At 35.4% G+C, this 21,634-nt stretch overlaps 2 protein-coding genes across 2 annotated transcripts; both read left to right on the top strand.

Annotated features, from left to right (window-relative positions):
- The first annotated feature begins 2,601 nt into the window (after positions 1 to 2,601).
- On the top strand, positions 2,602 to 4,817 carry mrps21 (mitochondrial ribosomal protein S21). The gene is made up of 2 exons (XM_038279424.1): positions 2,602 to 2,752; positions 4,087 to 4,817. The coding sequence occupies exons 1-2, from the start codon at positions 2,670 to 2,672 to the stop codon at positions 4,265 to 4,267; spliced, it is 264 nt and encodes an 87-aa protein (XP_038135352.1). The 5' UTR covers positions 2,602 to 2,669; the 3' UTR covers positions 4,268 to 4,817.
- Positions 4,818 to 11,969: 7,152 nt separating this feature from the next.
- On the top strand, positions 11,970 to 21,314 carry ciarta (circadian associated repressor of transcription a). The gene is made up of 6 exons (XM_038279300.1): positions 11,970 to 12,127; positions 16,284 to 16,556; positions 16,638 to 16,713; positions 16,798 to 16,876; positions 17,033 to 17,186; positions 19,144 to 21,314. The coding sequence occupies exons 2-6, from the start codon at positions 16,284 to 16,286 to the stop codon at positions 19,492 to 19,494; spliced, it is 933 nt and encodes a 310-aa protein (XP_038135228.1). The 5' UTR covers positions 11,970 to 12,127; the 3' UTR covers positions 19,495 to 21,314.
- Positions 21,315 to 21,634: the final 320 nt, after the last annotated feature.

The raw sequence follows: 21,634 nt of genomic DNA, 5'->3' as shown, positions 1-21,634 counted from the left end.
GATGCACACAGTTCTTTCAGTTTTAAGAGAATGGCTCTGCTGTAAAACATAACCACAGCTTAGAGCTGTTTTAATATCTATACCAGGTGGCCTAATAAATGGGTCTGGTGCTGTACTTAAAACATAGATTGGAGGAAGGCTTGGTTTCTTTGTGGGTGTTATTGCCCAAGATTGCAATGAAATATCAGTCCAAATGCCATAAATAATAATAATAATTTTCAAACTTAATTGCAGGACCTGAGACAAGCAGTAACAATTGTTAAAAGACTAAAACATGCATCTCAAAGAGATGTTGACATTTGGACAGAAATGTGCATTTGAGGCTTTTAACATGTGCTTTAGTTCCACCAGGGGTTCACATTTCAAAGGGATTTATAATGTCCCCCAGGAGGCAAATACTTTGCGACAACAGTTGTACACACACTCAATAAAAACAAGAGGTAGTTACCAGAAACAAGAGCAGCTGCTGTCGCCTGTCCACGCTTTTCCTGTGGAACTTCCACCATTTACGCACATATTAACCCAACTTTTCCTCCCCAAAGAGCTGTTTCAATATGATCCCCCATCAATAAAGGTGCAACAGCTGTGTCCCTAAGAAAAAAATTTGAATTTTTTTTTGTCATTAAAATTGGAGCATTAAGACCAATCCTTGTGAATCCAATCATAAGCAAGAGATAAAACACTACAATAGAGGCGACTTAAAGATTTGTAATAATTCAATGAGAATCTGGAGCTAAACCTGACAGAAAATCTGTGTAGTCACTGGAAGGGGGCTATACAACAGATAGGTTTATATAATCTAAATACATTCTGAGAACCTTTGCATACCAAAGGGAAATTTAATACTGGAATTAAATCAAAATGTTGTTTAAGTTGGTATTAGTTTAAGACTCTCCCTGCTTATGGAACCAGGTTTTTGCATTCTAATATACCTTTTTCTTCCCATACGTGTATTTGATTATCAGTTCACTTGTACACAATAAACCATGCATTTTAGGATGGATGCTAAATTTATCCATGCATGCATGTGAAGTAAGAATGTATTACATCTCACGCTGTTATTATTTTATTTCTCTCTTCATTTCTCCCTCTTTCTCTCACACTCACTCTCTGCCAGGACGGTTTCATCACACCTGGATCAAATGAGGAAACATGAGGCACACCATTCTTCTCACAAAAAGACTCGTGATATGATCTATGCAGGTTGGGTAAGTGTCTCTGAACGCAGACATGCAGAAGAAAGGCAGTATATAGTTCTTAGTGCAAGATCGGAACTAGCTTCAAATGACAAGGTTCTCAGAAATATGGGACACATATAATACTCAAATGCAATTTTGACAAGCATGGCATCACAAGCAAACCTGGAAGTCAGACAACACGACATCAGTAGCAGCTCAGAGTTGAGGGGAAGATGAGGATAATGGGCCTGGTGTTTAGGGCATAGAGCTTGGAATCCTGAGGTTCTGAGTTGGAGCCCTACTCCCACAGACTGCCACTCTGGGTCTCTGAACAAGACCCTTAACCCCACACTGCTACTGGGCACCGCACAATGGGGTGCAGTGGCAACCCACTGCACCCCATGGTGATGGGTTAAATGCAGGGGTAAAAAATGTGAGATCAATAAAGTTCAGTTATCATGGACTTGATAGTACACTAACTAGACTTCCTGCTACTATGACAAATATGTTTCTCTCATTGTGATCTTTTATTTTTACGGCTTATCATGGGAGCCATGGGGAAAAATCTGAGAAATGTTTACAAAGAGTGAGATTGAGCTGTAGATAAAATTTGACAGCTCTGTTTTATCCATTTATAAATGTGCATGATCTCAGTAACACAGGGGGACAAACATGTAACACATTTGAATTAATAATTTTTTATGATTGTGTGTTTTAGGAACATGGTGAAATTGCAGAACCAGCACTGTTGTTGTAACCTCAGATAATAAAAGGATATTAATTTCTATGCAGAAAATAGATAATATATTAGTTGCATAGCTTAATAGTTATTTTTACTCTGAGGAGATTTGTTTTAACCTATAAAAAATGGAATCATTTAAAAGCATATGTTCTAATAGACTGATATATCACGAAAATAACTTGCAGTGCTATTTAAAATACTGCATCCTATACAGCTTTATGCCTTTGCTTTCTCGTGTCACCCTTATATGTATATCTCAGCTTATTTAATTTTCAATGTATTATTTTACTCTGTTATTTATTGTGTTGCAAAAAATAATAATAAAATCAGAATTTCCTTCCTGTTTTAGCAATTAAAAAAATCCTTAATATGATTTGTCACCTTTAAGTGGACATTTGGAAAACTTTTGAAAACTTTTTTAACATTTTTGAAATATTTCATGTCATTCCAAAAACAGTCTAAACAGAAGTAAACATCAAAAAACATAATTTAAAGCAAGTGCCTAAAATCTATTCCATTGGTCATGTTCTGTCTGCTGAACAACTCTTACTTTATACAATATTTTGTAGAAATAGAATATCATTTCATTAAACTGCCAAATAACATTGGAATTAAATGGATATTTGAGTCACGCGCCACCTAGCGATAGTATTTAGCGTAGTTTTTAACCGCCATATTCTTCAACCCGGAACCATTTACAGCTCGGCGTTACACTCCGGAAAGACATAGGGGAAGGACATACTTCCAACATGTCGCGGCACCTACGCTTCGTAGCCCGGACGGTGATGGTACAAGATGGTAACGTTGATGCAGCGTACAAGATCTTAAACAGGTTAAAGTCTTTCTAGTTAACGTTGATGTTGCTTTAGCTGATGTCAGGGGAACTAAAGGTGAATAAAATGAATCTTAAATGTTAGCGATCAGCTCAATGTCAAAGAGTGCGGCTGCGCAGGAGAAGTGACCTAACGGGTTTCCTCTGTTTCGTTACACAAGATGATCGTTCATGTGATTAAATTATAAACTAATAATAATAATAAATATGCAGCGAACTGTGGAGACGTAATGATGTGACTCTTGTTATAAAGAAACGGTATAGTGCTCAATTAATTGTATTAAAACATTTGCCATCATAAGTATACAACAGTGGGGCTTCCCATCCATCCATCCAAATGTAGAAAAAATGCATCACTGTGAGCTTCTGTTTTTACTTGCAGATATTTCTCAAACCAAGACATATCTGACTGAATTTTGCATTAAAAGCATTTTTGAATAATGCAATAAAATATTCAACCCTTATCTATCTCAAAAGTCAATATCACCTTCAAGTTATTCATCAAGTGCAAAGTCATTTGAGTTTTACGGAAGGTTTCGATTTCTTTTAGAAAACTAGAAGGCAGGTTATTGCAGTTTATTATTCAGGAAGTAATAAAAGTCTCTGCTAAAGTTTGTGCCTTGGATCGAGTTTAAATGAAATAAATAACCTTTAAATGTGAGCACCAAAACCTAAATGGAATCCAATGTAGCACCAAGATTTAATCAAGATTGATTTGAGGTTGATTTTTATTTTTAATGTTCATATTCTGGTGTTTCTTAGAGTACTTTTAGGTTTTCAGGGACTTTGAAAGGTAAGCCGGCCCACAGTCTCATAATCACCATATAATGTTTGTTTCCCAAATATTCATTCTTTTTTTTAACTCAAAATCCAGGTTAATTCGACCAAAGCTTATGGTTTTAGTTAGTTAAACAAACCTCAGATGTTTTTAGGTAGTGTATGGGAATGCTTTCTCCCTCAGTATGACTGCCTGCCATAATACTAGTTGATTACTGTAGTGAATTTTTGTTTTACCCTACTTTCCATCCTCCTTACTGTAGGGGTCCTTGTTGATTCTGGTCGATGGTCGTCAAAAGAAGAGCGTGCCAATTTTAATTATAGCCAGGGAAACACAAAGTCAAAGATTTCAGATAAATTGTTTCTATATCTGATTACACTGATTAGAAGTTTCCAAAAACTGAGTAGAAAATAAATCAAAAACGTTAAGGTACATTTATTTTAAAGAGGTTGTTTTATTGGGAATAGTTATAGTATAGCTTCCCAGGGCTTTAATTTTAATGTAGTGTTTCCTTACCTACATGTTTTCACCTATTTTTTCCCTTCATGTTCTTCAGGGTCCTAACCCAGGATGGAATCATCGACACGGTGAAGCGCAGACGCTACTTTGAGAAGCCCTGTCGAGAGCGACAGCGGAAGAACTTTGAGAACTGCAGACGCATTTACCACATGGAAATGGCTCGAAAGATTGCCTTTGTCTCTAAAACAAACAGAGAGGATCCCTGGCTCGGCTGTTAGGGAGACTGAAAGGACAATAATGATGAACTCACTAACCGAAGAGAAACGCTTGGTCTGTGTTACACCTGATGGGACTTGTAGAAAAAGTAATATGGTTAAGAGCAAGTTTCAAAAAGGTTTATAGATGTAAATTCATACATTACTTTGAACGCCTGCTTAATAAATTCCCTATGTTGTTGTATTTGAGACTTTTGTTCAACCATCAATGTCATGAGTATCTTGGCTTCTGCAATATCTTGGGCTATGTGCTATTAAGCCCTCAGATAAGAGACCAGATTTTCTGCAGGAAGTATGCATTTGTACATATATTTCTATTAGCCAAGCTGACCCTTGCTGTATATTCATTAAGCTCTCACCACAGGATGCTGTAATATATTCAGCCTCATGCTTGATTCACAAAGGGAAATAAGTATTTTAACCACACTTCGTATCTTTGCAGTCATGAGGTTGTGTTTCTATCCTGCAGCCCAAGGCAGATCACAGAAATGTTCTACTGGCAAGTCATCCATTTGGTTCATTTGGCACCAATCAATAAAATGAATAAATCTAACATTTATGTCTCTAGCTTTTATAGAGATCCTATCAAATATTTTACATTTATGATTGTATCTAAGAAAAATAGAGCCTAGTTGATTTACAATTGTGCCTTTAGGCCGCTAGCTTAGAATTTAAACATTTTAAGAAATGAAAGCTTAACCGGTCTTAGGCCTAAAAAATAAATATGGAAATAAAAAGTAAGTTTTCTTGCTATTTTTTTGTCAGCAAAAAGTTAATGAAAGCTTTGATTTCTCAGTTTATCACAACTGATTTGTTGATGGTCATACAAAAATGAACAAATTGCTAAATTATAATATAGAATTCCTTTGCTTGAAATATGTTAGTGTCGCATAGAAAAAGGAAATTTTTCATTAGATTAGCAAATAAAAACACAAGTATTTTCTAAGCTTCAGACATTTCCTCTTTTTTAATGTCTTACATGTAAAAAGGGAATAACTTTGATTTTGTCATATCGCTATTAACAGAAAATTAATGCAGAAATATTTTTTTCATGTCCTTGTGGGACCAAAATGTTTTCTTGATATTGAAGCCAAACACGTTAGCATGATGATAATATGGATAGTTGCTATGGAGACCAAAGCTTATCTTTGCAACAGGAAGCCATAGATGGTGCTATATGAGTATATCAATAAATCATTTTTATTCCAGTGCAAAAATAATATAACAGGGTTCATTTTATGGCTGCCAAAATAACATGAAATTGGCTTTGAATATAGATTTTTTTTTTTTTTTGCCTGCTCTATATAGCAAGGAAGTTTGAATAAAATACTTCAAATTCTTACAGTTAGATACTAATTGATTCTATGAATAATGACTCTTGGAGCTGCAGCACAATCTGTTAGCAGTTACATGCTAGAAAGCTAGATAGTCAGAATGCAGTGTCCATGTTGGAATCTTTGAATGAATCATACAGGCATACTAAAGATACAAATAACAAAATACACTGCTCAAAAAAATGAAAGGGACACTTGAAAACACATCAGATCTCAATTATGGGGGAAAATCCTGCTGTTTATTTATACTTATATGGACTTGGTGATGTGTTAGGAACAAAATGATGCCACATCATTTGATGGAAATGAAAATAATCAACCTACAGAGGGCTGAATTCAAAGACACCCCAAAAATTACATTGAAAAAATGATAAGGCAGGCTAGTCCATGTTGCGTCGGATGGATCGAAACATAATGTCCCAGAGGTGTTCTATTGGATTTAGGTCAGGCGAGCGTGGGGGCCAAACAATGGTATCAATTCCTTCATCCTCCAGGAACTGCCTGCATACTCTCGCCACATGAGGCCGGGCATTGTTGTGCACTAAGAGGAACCCAGGACCCACTGCACCAGCATAGGGTCTGACAATGGGTTCAAGGATTTCATCCCGATACCTAATGGCAGTCAGGGTGCCATGGTCTAGCCTGTATAGGTCTGTGCGTCTCTCCATGGCTATGCCTCCCGAGACCATCACTGACCCACCACCAAACCGGTCGTGCTGAACGATGTCACAAGCAGCATAACGTTCTCCACGGCTTCTCCAGACCCTTTCACGTCTGTCACATGTGCTCAGGGTGAACCTGCTCTCATCTGTGAAAAGCACAGCGTGCCTGTGGCGGACTTGCCAATTGCAGTGTTCTGTGGAAAATGAGCACAGGGCCCACAAGAGGACGTCGGGCCCTCAGGCCACCCTGGTGAAGTCTGTTTCTCATTGTTAATAGTAGTGACAGTGACCCTAGCCAAATGAAAAACTGGTGAAAAAGAGTCAGAAAAGATGAGGAGGGAAAAATTTGTCAGTGGCCTCCACCTGTAAAATCATTCCGGTTTTGATGGTCGTGTCGTTGTTGCCCCTCTAGTACAACTGTTGTTAATTTTATTAACACCTGAGAAACAAAAAGAGAGTGTGGTCATATAGCTCACATATCTTACCATTATCCAGCTCATTAGATGAGACCAAAGCTGAAGTCTTTGTTGTAGCTGAACCATATTTTGCCCTCAACACAAAGTCTAAAATGCGAAACATGGTAGTGGCAGGATAATGCTGTTGGGATGCTTTGGAACAAACACAGAGGCTGAAGAGATCTAAATTAGAAAAGGCTGTTTTCTAATCTAGATCTATGTGATATATGTGTGACCTGAGACTTTATTTACCTTACCTCACCTTTCCTTACCTTACCTTCCTGCACACCAGTTTTGGTTTCAATTGTGAGACAGTGTGACCTGTGATTTGCCTTACGTAAGCTTAGCTTAGTTTACCTCACTTTACCTCACCTCTTTGTAATAAAGACGAACATTTCAAATGTTTCGATACTGCTCAGGGAACACAAATTTTGGTTTCAGTTGGTTTCAACAGTGTGACCTGAGAATCTGAGAAAATCTCAGAAACTGAGTGAACTTTCAACAAATCAAGCTAAACTACCATATACCCCCTGACTTGCCTGTTTATATGAATGGCCTTCGGTAATGGCATTATATGTTTGCTTTCATGGCTTTTTATCAGCCCAGGGGCTTGTGGCCATTAAAGGTTGCATGGTCACAGTATCTGCTGTGATGCAAAAAAAAAAAAAATCCCCAACTAAGCGTACCTGTGCAAACATCAAGAAGCTTGTAATGTACAGTCAGTTGGGGAACTCTGGTTGTTTGATCTTTCAGGTTAAGGATACAGTAGATCGATTGTTAAACACTTCTCTTAAAATGTTTGAACTTTCTCCCCAACACCCAGGATTACAGTAGCACTCTCATTTTCCTTGCTTTCTGTTTCTTGTTACTCTCTTTATAATCCTTTTAGTTATATTCATGCTAATTATAAAAATCATCTTTTTGTTTCACTAGTTTAATGTCATTTCTACATCCTCTCTTTCAGCTTTACATATGCTCTGGAGAAGTTGTTCACCCTTTAAGTGTTTGTGCTATAATGCAATTCTTTTAGACTTATGTATTACAAATATTTCAAGTTGAGCCTTGAAAAAAATGTCTGAGTTCAAGTAAAGTAAAGCTGTTTTTATTTGTTAATTAATTATAATTATAATCCAAATGACCAGACAGACATTCATTCTTCTTTGTGATTAATAATTTTCATTTTCAGGTTTTCTACTGATCCTGACTTCAACATCTAATATGGCTGCCATGTGTGGATACAAAACAATATACTTATACATTTATGAAGAGAATACAATGTTTAAATGCTATTTGTGGATCCAATTTGACTGAGTCAAAGTTGGACCATATGTGATGTCATTCCCGAGGCAAAGAGCTTAATTATCGGACCTAATTTCTGCTGAATCAGATTCAATTATTGTGTTTGATTGACTTAGACTATAGTTAATAGAGTTCTAGTTTCAAGCAGGAACAACAGAAGGATTTTCTCATTGTTTTGCCACAGCAATAATGAGCATATATGTATCTCCCTATTTTTAAACTCTAAATAAACACATTTGCAAATGGAAGTGTTACTGCCCCCGATTTAATAAGAAACACATTGAAAGAAGTGCAAATGCGCTGCAGCCATTGGACAATCATTTATCCTGTGTGGTTGTGTGCAAGTCTGATTAAATTGTGACTAACTTATAACTAAATATGATGAGCAAACAACCAGCCTGTTTTTTAATCGAACGCAGCCAATTTGACAGATTTCAGTCTCATATCTGAACTGCAGAGACAAACTTAACACAGAATGATTTTTGTGGTGCTTTATCTGCTGGAAGTAATGCATCATTCAAAATTTATTTCTTTGCATTTCAAGCTGTAAAATTACAAAACAGTTCACAGCTATATACTGCATTCAATGAATTGCAAACTGGTATTAGCGGTTCTAGACAGGGGTCAACACGGGCCAATGCCCGTGTAGAAGAGGTCCTATAGCTCAAGTTATAGAAGCTGCACTGAAAACCGACCTAAAAAATTAAAATGTTAAGTAAGTTAATTTTCCTTCAATTAGAGTAGGTGGGTGACACAATGTGCAGATCAAATGAGATGATTTGCATTACGGTAAATAAACATAAAAAATAAGACAAACCAACTCTATTATCTAATTTCAAGTGCATAATACCTGACAACTATTTAGAAATTACTGTTATCTTTTAGGTTAGTTAACAATGGTAATCTCCGATACAATTTTTTTTTCATGTCAAGTAACTGAATAGGGAGCCTTCTGTTAAGTATAGTGTGAGCCTTTCATGATCTGTGCAGATTTTTTTCACCTTTCTCTTAGTGCACTAGAAACTGAAACTGTGTCGGATTATACAAAGTACAATTAAAACAAAAAAAGGCGTGACTTTAGAGAAAAGCCCCACTTCATGACCAGCCTGGTCTTAAGAGAACAGATAGAAGATATACTATAATAAACATAATAAAATAATATAATAAAAATGAAATGGGACTGTGGGACGGCTGGTTGAAGCAGTGAGAGGTTAGAGTGTTTCGTGAAGCTTGTCAAAGTTTTTTATTATTTATCATATATAGGGGAGCGTTATAAGCTGTACTTTTTGTTTTTGTTATTTGGTTCCCTTGTTGTTTTTGGATTTTTTTTAGGCCAAAATAGGATCGCTATTTTACTTTCTGAGCTCCAATTATGTATAAGGTATTCTGTTTATTGAAATGATGAACTGATTTTATATGTCTGAGTCTGCCCCGATTCTGTGATTCTCTGTGCGTCTATCTCTGGCAGAGCTATGCAAACCCTCTTGCAGAAAATGATATTCTCAAAATGAGCACTAAGTGACAATCTTTTATGCTACGATTTTCTGTTGGATAAAATTATTTTCGGTGTCCAGGGCGTCATCCATATTAAGATAGGATCTCATTTTTCATCTTTCAGATCAGGGGTCTACAACCTTGACTTTGTGGCTAACTTAAACTAAACATGCAGGGCCTTACGCAGGACCCAAAAAATACTGAGGTAAAGAGTCAGTCACTTCTAGGTGGGTTCATTGGCGTGCACCCTAGAAAATGTTTTTGATTTGGTTCATTAAATCTGGCCATTTACAGAGTCTTGAGCAAAAGCAACACCATTATGACTTTTGAATAGGCTAGGCAATGCATTTCATTGTTCCTCTTTCCCTGCCAGACACTGTCAGGCATTATACACGTGTAAGCTTGATTTGTATGTAATCTTTCTTTTGAAGCTTCTATGTAAGTTCTTAGAAATGTATCACAAAAGAAATTCCCGTATAATTGAAATAGGTTGCTTCATATTTACTTCAGTTTCTAAAATAGACACCCAAGCCCTATTACATTATTATGTGATGATAGTGCCTAATCTGTTCCCGCTTGTTAAGGAAAGTTAGCTTTTCAACATATTTCTATTATAATCTTACGAAATACTTCAAGTTACATGCAATAAACATTTCACTTTTAAAACATACAGTTCTGGAGCAAAATCTTCCTTTTTTATTATCTGCTCTCCCTCCATCTCTCTCTTCACTTCTTTTATTGCAGCTTACCCCAAAGAAGAGATTGTTTCGACTCAGCCTTTTTCTACATACACTGTTTTCCCTTTAGTAGAATATCAATGCAGTCAATTACTAAAGTGATAGAAATGGAAAAAAAATATGCAATTTCAACATCATATGTCAAGGGGCTTTATTATTTATTTAAAGACATGTTAATATGAAATGAAATTAGTTTTACACGTTCCAGTGCAGCCATTGTCAAAGTATGAAATTGGACAAATTGCTACAAATAAGTTCAAGTATAACAAGATAAAATATGCACATTTAAGCAATTATATAAAATAAATTAATATGGTATATAACATTGCACAGTTGTAATTAAGAATGGGGAATTCTGAAGCTTTTTGATGGACCATTATGGTGACTCTTGAAGTAAGGGCAAGTTACCACTTCTATTGACCGCCATGACTGATAGACTCATTAACTGCATCCATAGCCTGTGTGTGGCAGTTACTATAGCGACAGTGTGTGTTTATGGTGTGCAGCACATATGCCCAAACCCTCAAGCTTCTCAATATTAAACACCTTGCAATTTTGTAGAAGACCCAATTCATCCTCCTACATTCAGTTTCAGTGAAATTTATTTTTAAAGTATATATATATTAGTGTTGCACTGATACCGATACCAGTATCGGACAGGGGCCCTGATCCAGCACTAAAATGGTGGTATCGGTATCAGCGAGTACCAGCAAATAGGCCACTGATACCATTTTGAGGGCCCAAAGTTTATTCAACTATTGTCATCCATTCCAGGTAGGCAATCAAAATTTCTACTGGATTCACTTTGTATTAGCCTTTTCCTGCTTCACAAAGGTATTCAGCAACTTGACAAAGCCATGGTGGCAATTATTTTACATCCAAATAGTATGCAGTTCTTCATATATACACACACACATCATTTTAAAACAGATGGCATTATTATGGTATCGGTATTGACCGGTACTGCCCAACAAAGTATCAGGTATTGGGGCCAAAATATATATATATATATATTGCAAAAGAAAAAAATAATGAAAAAAATAGAGAGAAAATTACCAAGGTGTCCTCAATGGTAGTTACCACTTGTTTGTTCTGTGCCCCCATAAAAAAATACTGGCCCCACCCTGCCCCCCTGGTAAATTGCTCTAGATCCGCCACTGCAAAGTGACTAAAGTATTATGACAATTGCTCATCAGCAACTTTAATCAAAGCTGGGTTTAATTCACCCCTAACAATAAAAAAACAACAACAAAAACAATAGAAAGGAATGTCTATATCCTTGCTGAAGTCACGTTGCTGTCTTTAGACTTGATAATTAGGTCTAAAATTGGAGATGTAATGAATTGTATGTTTCAGGATTTTTAAAAATGTGAAAACACTAATCTTATATAAATCAAATTTAAACTGGACTTCTTCTTTTTCCAATTCAATTTGTGTGCATCCACAAAAAAAGAGTCATACATGACCCTGTTATGAGGAGCTTAAGTTTTAACCGTTGCCAGCAGCAGGAGCCTCGTGCAGCGTTCCTCTTTCTCGATCCACAACACCGACACGTGCGGTCCACGGAGGTGAGGCGGTATCCCAGCGTGTACGGGCCAACCAGAAGCAGAGGATACAGCTGATTGGTTACGGTTTCATCCAATCAGAACGCTCTGGCTCCTCGTCCAATCAAACTCTTCCAAGCACGTGTGGCGGCTGTGCGCTTGTCTGGTGTAGGGACTGTTTGTTCGGAGCGGAGCTATCAACAGAGGGAGGAGCCGCAACACTGAAGCACGGAACACAACAGAACGGGACTCAGTTTGTCTCCAGATTGGAAGGAAACGGTTTATTTTCTCAAACCTCAACCTCAACTACCCAGTTTCTGGACTCTTCACACAAAAAGGTAAAGACTGAGCACTGTTATTTATATATATATATATATATATATATATATATACTTATATGTTCATGTATCTTTTTTGCACAAGTTTTAGTTGTATAAATATAATTATAGTAAGAAAACATCGCTTAAAGAAGTGATTGGTTTATAAATAATGGGTTCAATCTAAATAAAATAAAATGCACACCTGTGTTCTCTGTTAATTAAATTGTGTTGGATATATGAGAAAACTCATAGAGAAATGAGAGCTTAGGTTTTGTATGAACAGAGGTGTGTTGTATAAGGGTGTGCGTGTGCATCCGATGGTTTAATTTAGGTGAACTTTCTAGAAAACCCTTTGTAACTCTTGCGTAATTTGCTTCTTACTTCTAATAATTCTCATTTTGATGTAGAAAAAAATTATTTAGCATAGAGTTGATTAGTGGCAGTTATCTTATTTATCTATTGTCTTAGATATTCCTTATTAAAACTGGATTTAAAACAGTTTTGCCATTTTGAGTCTGTTCAGTTACCAAACTAAATGATAGAAATAACAATAATAAATACTATTTATGCTATTAATGTTGCAGTGATCAAAGAAAATATTTAAGTAGCTGTTTTGATTCCCCCCCCCCACTGGTAAGACTTAATGATCATATTTAGGGTGTCATTAGGGCTGCAACTAATTATTGTTCTACAGATCGATTAGTCTGTTAGATTAGTCGATTAATAAGCCAAAGATAGCCAAAGATTTTTTATAGAAAACTTTTTACAAAATTGATCCAGGTGAAACTCAAACTTTTCCACTTGCTTTATTTATTTTATTTTTTTTTTTACAAACTTGGTCTAATTAAAATGAATCATTACTAAATTAGTTGACAATTCTTTCAATAATCGATTTATTATGATAAACCCAATTAATTTTTTCAGCCCTAGTTGTCATGATACAAAAATGTTAAACTCTACTTCCATACCCAGGAAAATATATCCTGTACCATGTGATTAAAAAAATGCTAAATATTTAAAGCAATACAAGCTACATTTCTCAAGATTAAAAAGTTCCCAATCTTTTTCTCAACATGAAATGTGCCTTCTCTGTTAGTTAAATAAGAAAACAAATAACTGTGTAATAAAATAAAAACACAAATATAATACAATTTGATAATATTTTAGTTGTTTGAGGTTGTATTCTTTTAATGTGCAAATAATCTATACATTTCCAATTTAAAATGTGCAAACAATACAAATATTTGGTATCAGTACCATGCCAATGCAGCGTTGCCAACCCTTCATCAGCTATTCAATTATTTTATAATACAAGAAGTCAGTTATAAATAATTTATGACAGTCCTTCTGACATCGTGCTGCATTATGGTGTTTCATTCCAGTTCTTATTTGTGGTGGATTGTTCCATGGTTTCAATGTGGAACATGTCCAAATTAGTTTTGGACATCACCTAAAATGAAGGTCTTCTTCATAGTGGTCAAACTCTCATCCTCAAGGGCTGCTGTCCTGCAACATTTAAATGGGACTCTGCTTCAACACATTGAATCACATCCATCGGTCGAAGAATCTGGTCCACATGTGATTCATATGTGTGGGTTGAGGACATATTTAGAGGTAACCCCTCAATAGCTGAATTTTAACTGCACCTATATTATTGAAAATTTGTCTCTTTCTGATGGGCAAGGTTCTCCGTTATGCCTTTTAAAGTATGTTTTCTGTACATGTAGTTTTCTGGGTTTAATTACAGGAACGCTTTTGCAAGATTTTACCAATATTTCTGCAGACATTTCTCTCTATGATGATTTGGTAATAATTTGCAGCTATTATAAACTAAGGGTCCATCAGAGTTCATCAATCTGATAAGGACTCTTACACCAAAGCAGAAGTGCCTCAGCGGTCGCCATTATCAGTGCTGTCTGAATAGTGTTGGCAGTAAGGGAAGCAGGATGCTATCTAATGTCAATCATTCAGAGTAAGGAACCTCCTGTCTTTCCTGTCTGGCACTTAGGAGCTATTCAGATTCAGGCTAATTTACGGTTTTCCTTCAGGTCTTACCTGCCAATTTGGATTTTAAGTTATTCCAGTTTCTTTTTTCGCTCATCTTAGGACTATAGCACCTATAGACACTTATTTACAAACATATTCCTTCTGAAAGGGGATAAAATCAAATGCATAAGTATGACATGCTGATCACTGATCTGAGGTGATTAATGTGGAAAGTTGACTAGATTCAGCTTCTAATCATTTCATTAGCTTGCAGCCTGGAAAGTCTTACCTCATAATTCCAACTTTAGTCCATTGTAGTTTCTTTTACCATGATACGTACAATTGATTCGACTAAACTTGGTCACTAGCGCTTTTACTCTAACAAAAAAAAAAATAGATAAAAACAATGTTGTGCATCTTTCCTAATGGAGGTCAAACATTTTGATTTAAACAAATAAAAAAGACAAAAACCTCTTTTAACTTACTTAAGTGTATGTAAGTTTAGTCTTAACAGAATAAATAAACGTTGAGAATTCTGTTTTCTTGTCTTCAATTAAAAACAATGCTTTTTTCATTCATTTGATGTATCAGTATTTAATTTTTTTGGAAAGAGGGAGAGTAGTTTGTCAGCCCTGTATAGGATTAAATAAATTCCAGCTGCTAAAATAGAAACTTGCATGCAGTTTGGTCTAAATACAAATAATTTAAATAATTCATACTCTAATGGGTATTTTTTGATGTTCCAATAAAAAAAAAAAATGATGCTTTTCTGGAGTACAAAGGAATGCCACATGATTATTTTTTTTTAGCATACTGCTTCTCAGTATAAGTATTTGGTAATATTTTTTATAGTAGTTTTAAATGGCAGGGCAATTCAGAGTGCTTATCATCAAACAATAAAACAAATGTGCAACATGTTTATCAGAAATGTTGCAGTTAAAAACTCTTTGTAGCCAAACTTAAAGTGTCTTAACACTGATGTTACTTTATGAGTTCGCTCCCAGTTGGAACCAGACCACTGTGTGATGTCACCAGAGGGTTATAAACTGTCAAAGTTTGTCCTGACTTTCATCATTACGTTATATTTGCTCAAACATGGCCAGACGTTACTCACAGTTCTGTACAACCTGCAGAGTGATATTGGTTTCATAATAGGTAAGCATTTGTATGTTGCATAATATGCAGATGAAATCCTTCTGTTTAAGCACTTTAGTGAAGAATAAAGAGTGACTGATCTTTTGAAATATCTGGAAATATATAAAACAAAAATACCTATTGCATTCATTGTTTAATCTCCCCTTATTTTGACATTAATTACAAATATGAAGAGGTTAATTAGGAAGCAATGCTCGTTTTTTCTCCTACTTTTACATAAGAGTCCTTTTGATGCTTCAGATATACTGAGTTCTAAGATGGGAAATAAAGGAAAAAGCAGTGGTCTGTAAACTGCTTTAAAGCTTTTTAAAGGGACAAAAAAAAAACAAAAAATGAAAACAAGTAATAAAAAAAAACGAAGAATAAAATATAGAATTCTTTTTAACAGTAAACGTCAAACTTAATTTTCTTCTTTAGCTACTCATAGCTGGTAAAAAAAATAATTTATTCTATCTAAACAAGTTATTATTAAAAACATGCTTCAGGTTAACTTAGTTGTGGTTTCTTAATAATTTAAGCTCCTTGTGTCCTCCTTTTTTTAAGGTTTCTTGTACAGATGAAACATAATCTCTCTGTAAAATATTACAGACCTATAAACTCTGAATGTTCTGTGCTTTAATGATTAGCTAACAGTTATTGCATACTGTAATATTTCTATAAAGATAAATTTGCAATACATGGGACATCCCTTTTCTTCAGTTCTATTTATAGATTTTTTTTCTCCTTTTTATAAAATAAAATTCCCCTAAAATATGGTGTTAGTTTTTGAGAAGTGACAATTTTGCAGGATAATGAAGGATCGGTTGTTTGGCTGTTGGGTTAGCATTGGGCAGGCATGCATGCAGCACCATCAGAGATGTTTTTGCATGAATTGTGAAATAAAGGTATTGTTTACTATTAGAACCATATTACAAAAGTAATAAAATACGTGTTTAAAAAGCTGATTCTAGCTGTTTTTTGCTGTTTTAATGCAGATAATTTCTGTAACTGTAATGATAAACCTAACATGTACTCTCTAACTCTGTCTCTACAGATGAACACATTGAGCAAATCTTCCAAATGGCCATCTTATGATTCCCTTCCCTCCACCTCAAGCTTTCCCCCCAGCGAGAACGAGCAGACCGAGGACGAGGCAGATGTCTTCTCTGAGGGAGAGGGGGACAGCGATTTAAAAAGCCCTCTACATGCAAAGCTTCATGACCATCAATCTGAGCTCTACTCTGATGAAGCCAAACATTTGTCTCTTGAAGCAGCTGCACTCAGAACATCATCAGCGACGCCAGGAGATTTGACATTTGCTAAAAAAGTAAGCACCTCCTCACTGAAACTAGTTCTACCTTCCCAGTGTTTTTTATTTTCATAACACTTGCCTTTACTTTTTTATTAGTGCGCTGATTTGCACAGATATACCCACCCTTTGCTTGAGCTTCTAAAGGGATTAAAAACTGGACGCTTTGAGAAAGGTATGTGGATTAATAAGAAGCTAATATTATTGACTAAAAGTAATAAAAACCCAGTTTTTCTGACATTCTGATATATTTTTATAGGTTTAACCAGCTTCCAGCAGAGTGTTGCCATAGACAGATTACAGCGAATTCTTGGAGTCCTACAGAAGCCTGAAATGGGGTAAGAAAAAAATAAAAATAATCTCTTTACAATTGTTGTTGTAGTTGCTCATGTTCTCTTTTATTGTACATGTGAAACATTCTGGTTAGTTACACCTATGTATACATTTAATAAGCCATAAACATGTTATTAATGTCGTTGATTTCTTTGCTGCAGTGAGAAATACCTCCAGAATCTGCTGCAGATAGAAATGCTGCTCAAAATGTGGCTCCCTCAGGAGTCATTCAAGCCTGTGGACAAACCCAAGCCGACCAGCACTCCCACACTCACCTCACACTGGAAGAAAAACCAACTCCACATTCCTGTCAAGGTGACATTTTTGATTCAGCTGCAAAATTAACCACATGTTGCACGAAGCAGATATGAAATGATGCTGATTCTGATTTTTTTTTTTTTTTTTTTGAGACAGTAAAATCAGAAAAGGGTAGCATGTTTTGTGTTTGGTCTCATTTTCTCTAATTAATAAAACTTTTTTCAACCCAAGTGGGAAAATAGTCCTCCTAAGTATAATTTAAGCTGACTTTAAATCCAGTTGTTCTTTTTAAGCTTGACAGTTGTAACAGCAGCATAAAGACACTAAGACCAAATAAATAAATTAAAATGGTTTGGAGAATAAGGTCATAATTAATGTTCTACTCAAAGGAATTTAATTCAGTTTGTTTTTTAAGCCAAAATTCGAAACTATGAGAAGTGGGAAATTCATGTGGCACGTTTGTCTGATCATACGATTCCGACAATGAAACACGGTGGTGGCGGTCTCATGTTGCAGGGCTGAAAGGTTTTGCCAAAAATCATAATTCCAATTTCATTTTAATCTTTACGTTAACAATGAAAGCTTTTTATAACATTGATAGTTTGCTTTTCCAGAGTCCATAGTTGCAGAATTTTACTGGTACTGTTGTGTGGGAAAAGCACCGTCGCTACCCGATCCGTTACGGAAGCATGATCCGTACCATCGGCTCATTTCCGCATGTGCAAGCAGATATTCATCCACGCCGCCATAAATAATGTAATCATGGTTATAAAATTATTTCTATCCTTAAATCACTAAAGAATGCGAATAAAGTAAAAAATAAAATTGTTTTATTACTTTTCTGAGACATTTCGAATGTTTTTTTCATTTTATCCGTTAAACTGGTCTTCTGACAATATCATCGGACATGCTCAGAGCAGTCCGACAAAATATGACTAAAGCATTTTTTTTCTTTACTTATTTCTCTCTTTATATAATGCAACATATACCATAAGGTAACCACAAATGGAAAAAAATAAAACTCAAATAGATGTCAAAAAAGTTAGCTCCAGGAAGTAGCGTAGCATTTCATTTCCGACATAGACTAGTGATAAAACAAAGGCATATACTTTCTCAGGAAATACTTTATTATATATTATTAACCTTTAACATGTTATAGTTTAATACGGTGTAGGTATTTTCTACAAATTAAAATCGAGGCCGACCCAGATGTATATCTGGTTGCGCAACTGAGCGGATGGTGCGGATCGTATTTCCGATACAGATCAGGTAGTGACAAGCATTTACTTCTACCTCTACATAGATCTGTGTGCTAGCGGCTGTTTCATCTATTCTTCGGTGTGGCGCCAAACCTATTTTAAGCGTATTACTGCCACCTAAAGGTTTGGAGTGAGAAAGTCAGTTCTTTCTCTGGGTTAATGTAAAGTAACTTAGTACCTCATCTGTTAAATTATGTTTATAATGCAAATGCAACTAACTGGCCAGCCTACTTGATGGTTTGGGAACAGTATGTGGATGGAACTAACGCCTGGGCGATTCTGGAAGAAAAAGTTAAAGATTTTACACTGCAGCAGGGATTTACTTCCCATCTCGAACAATGCCATCATTACATCGGGGTCTCAGCTACATTCTGTGAGCAACTCAGAATAAATACAAAACTATGTCCATTCTTTTCAGATTTTTATTTGGAAATTTTTTACTTTAATTTCTTAATAATGCAAAAATTAGTCTAATACAGAAAACTATACCTTATATTCACGTTTGTGGTTGTGACAAAATGCCCCCGAAATTCAAAGGCCATCAATAAATTAATTAGACAGAGATTTTGTGCATTAATGACATTATATAAAGTAAACCAGTGTTCTTTAAAGAGAAGAGAGTTTATGTTCAGCCATGTTTAGTCTTGGAAACTGGTTTATCTGTAGTCCAGTGTTTCATAATTCAAGTATGTTTTTTAATTTCCTATAAGACCTTTGTCACAGTAGTTATATTTGGTTCTATCTTTCCTCTGCAGAAAAGGAAGCTGAGCTGGTCAGACCCAGATGTCACAGCGTCAGTCCCAGCTAAGCAGAGCTGTCGTCAGCATGAAGAACACGAGAGCTGCCTTACTTCTACATGTCTTCCTCTATCGCCTGAAAATCTGACCACGCTAGAGGACAAAACAGCAGAAATGGACAACTGCTCAGAAGGGCAAAGATTTCCAAAAAGGACTAACCCCATAAGCGGGTCTCATTCATGTATCAGGGAGGAACATGAGAACCAGAAACCGACTGAGGATTTTCTCCCCTCTCCTTGCGGCAGCCCTGCTACGCAGGTCTATTCAGTGTCTTCAAGCAACAGTGTTACTGCAATCGACTCACAGTAACTGACCTTGCTATCACATGGAGGGAGCTCAGCTCATCCGTTAGAGTAGACCCGATTACATAACCATAAAGTTTGGCAGGAGGCCATCCTGTGATGCCTGCGAGGCACATTAAACCAGATTAGATGGGAAAGACGCTTATTGACCACCAACCCTCTGGGTTTCTTTTTCTTAAGAGGCCGTGTGATTTTACAAGCCATTGTTTGGAGGAAGGTTATGTTTTTGTATGAAACTAGGTTGAAGAAGTTTGGAAATATTTTATATATTTTTTTGTGTTGAAGCAATTGTCGCTGTTTTTTTTGTATTTTCTTTTTTACATAATGGATGGAAGCCTCAAAAGTTGCAGCACATCATTTTAAATAATAAAAAGAAAATTATAATTATGTTTTGTATCCTTATTAGCTCTTGTTAGTAAGAAGGTGATCTCTTGTGCAAAGCTCAGTTAAAATGAGCTCGGACATATTTGATATTGTGCACTAAAACAGTTTTTTTTTTTTTTTTACTGTTTTGAGATTTTTACAAATTGTAAGGCAGTCTGAAAAGATGGGGTGCAGGAAATCTTCACTGTTGCTATGCTAGTACTGGTATTAGTTAGAAACACATGATGATATTTGTGACACACGGTTAATGTTTTTAAATCTAATCTACACTGCGGTAATTTCATGAGCCTTAATGTTGATTACTGACCATTTGTGAAGTAAACATTTCATTTAGACTGTGATTTTTAAGATATTTTTAGTCAATAAAAAAACATTGACAAGAAGAAAGGCACTTTTTGAGCATATCACCTTCTAAAGCCAGTTTGCTTTGTTTTTCTTTGTGACTTGGAGGCACTCAGAAATTAACTTGATCTTCCATTGCCTGTTATCTCCTTCCGACTTCCATTTAATGTATCTCTGGTAGACCTGGTCTTTTTTGCAGACATTTTCCCCGCTCTACTTTATTTTTTTTTATTTTCTAAATAAATTAAGCCCAAAATGATGTAAAGATGTAAGGCTTCTACCAAGATCTGCCAAAGACACATCCGAAATGTCTTAAAATGATGACACAAATATAAATTAGACATGCTTAACCTTTAATGGTAAAAGGTGAAATAATGAAATAAAGGTGAGCAAAATAAAAATTCTGCCTATTGCACTCATATGTAGTGAGTGTGCCAATGTCTTGATTTTGTTGGAATAATTTTTCATTAGAGATTTGTATCTTTCTGTAAAAGTTAAATATATCTAAGCCTGTCTGCACTTGAATTTATGTATCTGCACTTTGGATGAAAATGAGGAAATTTTACACATCTGTGAACCACAAAAACATTATGTTATTTATAAAAAATTTACTTGATATTTTCATTTCCATCGCCTGATTCATGTTGCCTCTTAGATCGGAGCTTCAGAGGTACTTGAATGAGAGATATGTGGAAATGTACAGGAAAACATTTGAGGAATAAATGTGTTATATGTTTTAAAACAACATGAGTTGGTAGAAACCACCTGCTGTGCCTCAATTTAAACAGATTTATCCCTCTGATATGCTTTTATAGGTTTGGCAACACTGTTAGTGCAATCAGAGAGATTACAATGAAAGAAGTGAACCATTTCCATTCGTGAACTCATTGTTTTTTATCTTTTGATATCAGTTTAATCTTTTACCACTATACTTTCCTCAGGTTTCATTCATGTTGAATGACGTCTCATCTCTGATGGTTTGTCATCAGTCAGCCTTACATATAAACCACAAAACTAGCAATGTATTTGTCTTTTAAATTATACAACAAAGAAAAGTCAAATGAATCATTTGAAAAATGAATAAAAAATATTTCAAAACGATTGTGCTTTTTGTGGAGGTTTTTCTTAGACTTTGCTTCTAAAGATGAAATAGTAAAAAATAGTTCTTTGTTTCTTATAAATTATACTGCTATTATAGTGACTGCTTGATGAAAGCATTTTGTACATATTAAAGACTAAAAAAGAAATTTAAATCAGTTTTTTCATTTTTTTTTTATCACATCCAGTGTATGAGAAGCTATTGGCAGGTAGTCTTTTAAAAGTATTTTATCTTATTTTTTAACGTTAAAGCTACAATTATTTTCCCCCTACTTTTATGTTGATTATTTATTGCTGTGGTACACTAATGCAAACAAACACTT

This window comes from Cyprinodon tularosa, unplaced genomic scaffold (assembly GCF_016077235.1).
Source record: "Cyprinodon tularosa strain WSP-4 unplaced genomic scaffold, ASM1607723v1 ctg15, whole genome shotgun sequence".
NCBI classification, from domain to species: domain Eukaryota; kingdom Metazoa; phylum Chordata; class Actinopteri; order Cyprinodontiformes; family Cyprinodontidae; genus Cyprinodon; species Cyprinodon tularosa.
This window is presented reverse-complemented; position numbering and strand designations above follow the sequence as displayed.